Genomic DNA, 8,050 nt, shown 5'->3' with positions numbered 1-8,050 from the left:
CGCCGGAGACACGTCACTGGCCACATGTGTCGAGAGCCGAGAACCGCAGGTGACATGGCAATAGTGGCACGTGCGAGCAGTCCTGCTGTGTGGGCCCTGACCAGCTCGAGGGCCGCCTTTTCAATAGCAAGCAGACCCCTCTTCCCACCCTCCGCTCGCTGATTCTGCTCTCTCTTTCTCGCTCGCTGGTGGACGCAGATTTCGTAACGGGATGGCAGGCGAGATCCCCCGCAATAGCAGAATCTCCTCCGCCATCCGCTTCCTCGGCCTACTGAAGCAGCCTGACTCCGACTCCTCCGCCCTCGAGCTCGACGAGCGCGATGTCGTCTGGTCCGCCGACTTTTCCTACCCGTCCGGCGTGCGTCGGTCTTCCCGACTTTCTCCGACCCCCAAAAATGGCATCAATTCCGCCGCCGCATCTCCTTCACCCCCGTCCTCCGGCGGCAGGCGACGCGTGCATGCCTTTCAGCAGGAGAAGTCCGGCCTCTCGGCCGCGCTGGAGGGCGAGAACCGGTCGTTCGTGCAGCGCAAGGCAGCGCTCGACCCGCTGCTCTCTGTCTCGCGCAACATCCCCTCGCCTCTACCCGTGCCATTGTCGAGGTCGGGTTCCGGTTCAGAAAATTTCTCCGGCGCGAGCGGGGGGTCTTCCGGCAACTACCACCAGTCTGCGCCGGTGAATGTGCCGGCCTGGCCCAGGACGAAGCGGGGCTCGGTCAACGTGCAGATTTTCGTCGACGACGAGGACGAGGCGGAAGACGAGATGCTGCCGCCGCACTTGCTGGTGGAGCGCGCGTCGGCGAGGTCTCACGTCACGACGTTTTCCGTCTTCGAGGGGGTGGGTCGGACCCTAAAGGGAAGAGACCTCCGGCGTGTCCGTAACGCCGTTTTCCATAAGACGGGCTTTCTGGAGTGAACCCCTTTCTCCTCCCCTTCCTCCTTTTCATCTTCTTCTGTATTTCATAATTTCTTCCAAGTTGTGGGTTGTTCTTCGCCCCTCTTTGTGTACTCAGTACTGTAGTATGTAGGGGCTATAGATTGCGATTAGTGGGTGATGGTAATTGTAGGGTATAAGTATATGATGGTGTAATTTTCTTGGATGACAGAGATCGCCTTTACCTTGTTCTTGAGGATGCCAAGTGCGATCGAGTATAAGAAATATATGTGAATTCTCTTTTATCTTCGGTCGTCTCCATGAACTTAGTTGTTGGCGTGTTTTTTTTTTTTTTCTTTTCTTTGTTTTCTCTTTTTCTTTTTCCTTTTTAATTCCCTCCTTCTATGGGTTTATCTCTTGCTTTCACTTGCCATTCGAGCTGCTGGGACTTCAAGAATGATTAATTTACCTTCGTGTTTTATGTCGTTATTGTGCTTGAATGTGAATAACTGTTACAGAGACCCCTGTTCCATCTAAAGTGAGAAGTTTGGTGCCCCATTGGTTTTAATGTTATAATCCCGATTGTATGATGCATTTCCTATGGGTGCACCAATTTACACTTCTTCTGTAATGAAAACTACAGGTGGACAGCCACTAATTTAAATGCCTGATACTGACTTTAGAGGTACCTTTTTTGTCAGCATCATTGAATCATTTCGTCTCTTTCATCTTGCGCCGGTCCTTCTTTAAAGATAGGTTGCCATCTGACCCTTTGATCGTCGTACTTTGGTTGCTCCGTGTGGTGAATTGATTGTTCATGTTCAGCCTTTCTGCTATATCATTATGGTGGGGACGTAAGTTTCAGCAGTGCAAGTGAAATATGGAGCTCAGCTCAGAAAATATGCTGCTGCTGCTGCTTTCTTCAATAGCCAGGAATGTCGCACTAAAATTTAATTTATATCGAGACGATGCGCGCGTGAATCCATCTTAAATCCAAACTCTACGTGGAAGATAGCACTACTGCAACTACAGAGTGTGGCATAGTTTTGTAACTGCTTCATGATCGCACATTCAGGCTTTACGCAAAGTATACATTTGGGTGTTGGATGTTAAGGATGTTAGATTCTTTGCAGCAGACGATGCGTGTGGGCTCAGGAGTCTCCAGACTTGTTGTCCACCGACCAGTGGAGGTTCTTCCAACAATGCAGTAGAGAGCAGCACCAACAGAGACGGGGAACAAAAAGAGGCAGAGATGATGGAGAGAGGAAGAAGGAAAAGAGAAGATGAGGAAGAAAGATGAGATAATGGTGTGAGTTTTCTCGGGGGTTTGCTTAAGACGATACATGCGGCTAGAGTGATGATTATTGATTAGCCTAAAGGCGCTAAAATATAAAGATGCTGGGCAATTTAAACCAGCCTCCTTGGATTCCCCCTAATCCGACCTATGCGGTCATGGTAAGTGAGAGCTTCCAGGAAAACATTTTTGTAAATAATTGTCATTTAATAAGAATTTAATTTCCAAAATTGTTGCCAAAAGATTTTGCATCCAGTGATGGGTCCCTTCACAACTACGGATGTGGAACGAGTATCATCGCTACTATCCAACAGAGGACTTTGGTCCAGGAAATAAAGGTAAGCAAATAAATAAACAAACAAAATGGGCTAGTACGGTACAGTTCGGGGGGTTACTCCAAAGTTACTTGCGCCTTTTAAGCAAAGGAAGACAATGTATGTGTACTTTAAAAGAGACTCTTGTTTTGGTGAGTGTAGCTTGGTGGTTTGAAGAGTTTGATGCACAACTAAAATTAACATGAAAGGGAGGAAATTTCGACTAGGCCTTAAGCAACAGTGGGGGATCCCTCCTCCACCCGTCCCTTTTCTTATCTGCTTGTTGTGGGTGAAAGATTGCCCTGACACGATGGTTTAGGCAATCTATAGAGCTCAATTTTACATTAAAATACACACTCCTCAGAACAATCTACCGAGATGCCGTAGAAGTAATTCTGGGAACACCGGAATGTCAACGTTCAATAGTTTGTCAGTAAGACAACCAACTCCCCGTCATAAGGGGCAGCAATCCTTAGCTTATGCTATTGAACAGGAGTTGGTAGTTTGGCAACCTTTTTTTTCGCCTAGTTTTCTCATTTACCAATAGGTTTACAATTCTTGAGACTGATAAGGTGGTTATAGTGATTAATGTTTGAGATGTTTCATGATAGTCTTCAGTATAACAGGACATTTATGAGAAAAGCAATTTAACTTGGAGAAGACGGAAACCCTTCAAGAGGAAAAGCCCAAAGTGAGCCCTGGCCACCAAGCCTTTAAAAGGAACTCCATGGAAAAGCTCAGGTTGAGCAACTGCAGGGCTGGGACTTGATTCAGGATCTTCAGCAGCGCAGGTTGACACCCTTAACAATTCCCTCTTAGGCTCTTACCATTTCTCCTGCAACTGCTGTGGTAGAAGAACAAAATAGCTTCATGAACAAATTATTTACCAGGCTATCTTACAGTACATGTCAATAAAAATCATGGCTACAATTCACATCCACCTCTTTGCTTCCGGTATAAAATATTCTTGAAAAGCGCATACGTTTTAGATATGAATATTTGCGTGATCCACTGCACCCATGAGAGAAAGGGGAAACAATTCCCATTGAAGGGCGCAGTTTTAGTTACTGCAATTGGAATCGCTATCCTCCTTCACGAAGAGTAAACAAAATGACAGGTAGCCACATGCATTTCCCAGTCATGCTGCTGCTATGAGCCTGCTACAAAATTCATCTCTCGACGTAGGCCAGTTAGTCCCTATGAAGTATATGACATTATTTTGGGGCAAATACGATGCATCAGTGAAGCAAATCTCATTGGAAGTGACCTGCAGAACCATCATTCAACTATCCAGATGAGAACCTCATGCACAGCGGCGGCTTCACCTTAGCCAGCGCTAGAATAGAGGAAGGGAGGATCCACAGGCCTTCTCCACATATCAGACCAGAAGCAACTGCAGGAACCATCACAGTTGCCTTCTTCTTGCTAATCCTACCCCATACGAACTTGATCAAACTTCCAATACACATGTCAATTGCAAAGTATGCACCAACTAAAAATGGCACTGCCATCGCCATAGGTAAAGGAATGTATTTCCCAGCTCCCTCTGGCAACAGGTCTCTGGCTAAATTGAGTAGCATGGCAAAACTGAAGAAGCCATAGCAAAGTTGCAAGCAATGCTGTGGAAGTGCGGAGAAGCCCTCCACACCAAGTATAGCCATGTTTCTGTATATCAGTGCATAGGGAGCTTTGAATTCTCCATCAGGATTTCCCACGTCAAAGGCCTTGTAGAACAACCAGAAGGTCAGCGGAGCAACAACGCACCCCATTGCAGTTCCAATAGCCTGGCTTATTACCATAGACCTTGGGGAAGTAACAGTCAAATGTGCAGTCTTAAAATCCTGCATCAGGTCAGCTGAGATGGAAACAATCGACTTGATGAGACCACAACCAACAAGGCCAGCCATCACACCACCACCATCTTTGCCAGCCCATGCAGCCAAGACAAAGAGGGAGACCTTCCCATAGTTATATGCCATGTTCATGTCAGTGAGACCAGCACCATATGCATTGCAAAATCCTAAAGCTGGAGCAAAAATGTATGCTATTGCGACATAATACCACTTCATCTCTGGAAACATGAAAGGGATTAAGATGATAGCAACCACAGCAAAAGCTGCATAACCTGATGCAGCTAGCCATAATGGAATGCCTTCCCTCATGAAAAATTCATTTAGTCCACGATCTTCTGTGTGATTCTCCATGGGGCCTAAATGAAATAAAGTTAGAAGATTGACAACCTGGTACTATAATTTTTTTCTTTCACTAGATATCTAGATATATGCTCCATATTTTACCTGGTCTAATGTTCCGGTTCTTGAATTGATCATATATGTTCCTGATAGTGAAGGCAAGTATTTTTACAAAGTTGTAGAGCCCATCACCAAGGATAAGAGCAATTGAGATGAAAACCTGCACAAAAGAAAAGGAAAAAAAACCAGAAGGTTGAATGATGCCCCAGAGGGTGATAACAGATTTACTGACAACAATGAACATAAGAGGTCAACTTCGTTACATTCATTTCATTGTTGCTGTGTGACAGATAAACATCAATTGTTCCTATTAGTGCCCAAAATTTCTGATATAAGTGACGAATGTTTGGTTGATTTTCTTTCTAAGTCCGAGCAGAAGACTTCATCAAACATAAAAATAAAATCAGAAAAAAGGCGCATGTATCATTTCAATGAACTCATACTTCCGATTTGAGCCCTTTTGCTCAGTGATAAGAAAAGCAGCAGGCAGTAAAATATTAAACACATGATGCAGTTCAAGGCTTTTTGGTACCTCTCAAAATTGTCTTTTTAATCACGTTATTTTTAATATGCCTGTGTGATATTCTTACCATCTAGCCAATCCAGAAGTAAACGTGGATGGCAGTAAAAAAATGGATGTTCTGCCAAATTTCTTCACCACGCCTGGGAAAAAGAAAAACGGAAATACATACCTTGTAACCTTGAAGGCTTTTCATGCTGCTTTGTGGTAGACTCCCAGGATACCAATTTCCTTTATGATCACCAATCAGAGGCCACATTATCCCCCACGAGAGCACAGCTCCAAGAAGCAGAGATAAGTTAACCAGATGTGAACAAATCATCCCCGCCCCAACATACGTCAAGCTGAAATCAAAATAGAATCTGCATACAAACAACAGGAGAGATTTCAGGAACCAAGAAAAAGAAATGTCCTTCATAAACTTCAAATAGGTGACGCGTTAGAGTACGTCTGCTTCCAAGCTCTCAAACCGAAGGTGGGGAAGTTTGAAAATCCACAAGATTCTCCTCCGGTGTAGAACCACTGGAAAAAAGACCAAACAAAACTAAGGCTAAAATATTTCGCGAAGCCTCGAACCTGCTTCCTGCCATTGAAGGAGGTAGAGGACAATTAATACTAAGAAATGATAAAAAAGAACAAGATATAATTACAATTTTCCATTCATTACTTTGCTGTTTTGTTCCCCCGAACAGTGTGGAAGCCATTGATGAGAACAGCAGTCGCAGTCCCAGTCGGATAATTCAGCTTGTAATCAATTATCATAATCTACAAAAGTTCCAAACTTTCAACGATCAGATGAAATATTTTCTACACATTTCCAAAGAGTGTACACGAAAAGAAAATAACATCGATGGAACAAGTAGCAGATTATAAAAAAAAAAATTGCCAAGTAAAATGTGTTGTTGGTTATCTCAGTGAAGTCATTTTGGTACTTTTCTTAGACAGTGTTCTTGTTAGCCATCAAACAGAAAATGGAATGCCTTACGAACAGAAAGGCAGCAATTAGCAAATGAATTCCTCTAACAGCAGACACACGCACGCACTTACAAAAAAGAAAATATTATAAGATCTCACCTTTCTAAGTGGAACGAGGGCCAGAAGCCCAACAAAAGCACTAGCAAAAAGAAAAGCAATCATCCACCCTACAGCCGGGTCCTTGTAGCTGCCGGGACTATTCCCAACCGTATCCGTCCCCGCTTGTTCGTACGTCTTCTTGCTCATCCCCAGCAGGTAAGATCCAAAACCGCCTAACCAAGCATAGAATGATCAGTAAGTTACTTTGATTAGGTTCCATCCATAAGATTGACAATATTCCAACAATGTGTGTAGTCCTTGACCAACTAATTGCATCTGTTTCACCGGAATTCTGAGCTACGCTATTACAAAATCAAGAAAAGGGAGCGATAAGGACAAAGGAATCAAACAGGCCATCGATTGAAAAAATAATAATAAAAGGAAAAAGCGAAGCCGATGAAATATCATCAGGAAAGCAAAGAAAACCGATGTGATCTTACCTCCGAAGGCAATACTGTAACAGGCGACGGCGCACGTTTGCACTACCGTGTTCTCCTGGCGCGTGAAGGGCACAGTGACGATGCCGGCCCTATGGAGGACCGTCGTCCAACTCCTCAAACAGACGAAGGCCAGCAACGCGGCGGAGACATTGAGGGAAGGAACCAAACCTGTGGTAAGATTCAGTTTCATAACGATCACACTGTACATCACCCCAATCACAAGGCTGGCAAACAGCCCTCTTGCAGTGATCTGTTGGAACCATGGCGCCGGCTTCTTGCAATCCTGCCAGAGGGTAGTTCCATTGGCTTGCGATTCTTCCTCCCCATCAACCTGCTGCATCTCATATTCTCTCGCCGGGGTCCCCGATTCCTCTTTCATCCTCAATTTCATTTGGACACTCCACATTCAACCTCTCTACGAATTACTTGTCCATTTATAGAGCATGTACTCTTCTTGGGAGTACAGATTGTAGTACATGGTGGGTGGAGGATCTTCGGAAAATCGGTTGCTGCCGCCGCGAAGAGGGGATATATGAACGGGTTTCTCATTTATTAGTCATACTCGTGAGGAGTGAAGCCACCAAATTTGGCCTTGATTTTTTCGTTTGGCGTACAATTTGTGCGATGTTTGTTCAATGAATTTGACAGGAAGCGACTTTTTTAAGGGTCTTTTTCATTGCTTAGGCACTAGGCAGCAAGATGATGACGTTGGGGGGCAACCAACAACGAGAGGGAGAAAAAGAGAGAAGCGTCCTTATCTGAAGATGGGGGCCATTCCAACGATATAATCCCTGTTTCCCGACGGAACGAGCCCGCAGACTCTGCGATTTGCGAACAGAGATGGTCTGTCTTCCCTCATCGGCGATAAGATTGACGAGCGAAATCCTCTACTCGATCAGCCGCCAAAAAGGTTACATGTTCCAACAGGAAAGTATGCTGAAATGTCCTTCATCAGCAAAAATAGGTGATACGTACAAAGAGTGCAGGGGAATGCTAAGCATTAAGGACAAAAGACGACCCGCAAAGGTCGAGTTGCTAACCTAACAACTCTAAAGCCTGCGCAGTGAGTTAACCCAACAAAACTTAGATTGTTAATGGGTGGGTTTATGTGTAGTCAAATAGCAGTTATTGAGTCTGAGTGCTTGAATTGGATCATTTTAGCATATAAACCCAATAGTTTTTCTGAGAAATTTTCAGAAGAGGAAGGAATCAATTGGATTCCTCGTGTTATAAATTACACGGATTTACAGCACAGATATACAATGCGATCCATGAGTCAAGGAAT

General features: G+C 44.4%; 2 protein-coding genes across 2 annotated transcripts; one reads left to right on the top strand and one right to left on the bottom strand.

The window, feature by feature from the left end:
• On the top strand, nucleotides 1-1,178 carry LOC116260888 (uncharacterized). Its single transcript, XM_031639412.2, has one exon. The coding sequence runs from the start codon at nucleotides 212-214 to the stop codon at nucleotides 911-913; it is 702 nt and encodes a 233-aa protein (XP_031495272.1). The 5' UTR covers nucleotides 1-211; the 3' UTR covers nucleotides 914-1,178.
• Nucleotides 1,179-3,331: 2,153 nt separating this feature from the next.
• On the bottom strand, nucleotides 3,332-7,685 carry LOC116261052 (probable metal-nicotianamine transporter YSL9). The gene is made up of 7 exons (XM_031639648.2): nucleotides 6,766-7,685; nucleotides 6,326-6,498; nucleotides 5,919-6,016; nucleotides 5,700-5,834; nucleotides 5,424-5,613; nucleotides 4,777-4,891; nucleotides 3,332-4,688 (listed from the first exon to the last, which is right to left on the bottom strand). Exons 1-7 carry the CDS (start codon nucleotides 7,169-7,171, stop codon nucleotides 3,766-3,768), a joined length of 2,040 nt encoding a protein of 679 aa, XP_031495508.1. The 5' UTR covers nucleotides 7,172-7,685; the 3' UTR covers nucleotides 3,332-3,765.
• Nucleotides 7,686-8,050: the final 365 nt, after the last annotated feature.

Source organism: Nymphaea colorata, chromosome 9, assembly GCF_008831285.2.
Source record: "Nymphaea colorata isolate Beijing-Zhang1983 chromosome 9, ASM883128v2, whole genome shotgun sequence".
In the NCBI taxonomy this organism is placed as follows: Eukaryota; Viridiplantae; Streptophyta; class Magnoliopsida; order Nymphaeales; family Nymphaeaceae; genus Nymphaea; species Nymphaea colorata.
Note: the sequence above shows the minus strand (reverse complement) of the source record. Positions and strands in the feature narration are given on the sequence as shown.

Excerpts from the sequence above, each read along its gene's own strand:
- LOC116261052 (XM_031639648.2), bottom strand. The coding sequence starts at position 7,171 with ATGTGGAGTGTCCAAATGAAATTGAGGATGAAAGAGGAATCGGGGACC. Across the intron at positions 6,017-6,325 it reads CCCTCGTTCCACTTAGAAAG|ATTATGATAATTGATTACAA; the intron begins GTGAGATCTTAT and ends GAACTTTTGTAG. Across the intron at positions 5,835-5,918 it reads CGGGGGAACAAAACAGCAAA|GAAGCAGGTTCGAGGCTTCG; the intron begins GTAATGAATGGA and ends CTTCAATGGCAG.
- LOC116260888 (XM_031639412.2), top strand. The coding sequence starts at position 212 with ATGGCAGGCGAGATCCCCCGCAATAGCAGAATCTCCTCCGCCATCCGC.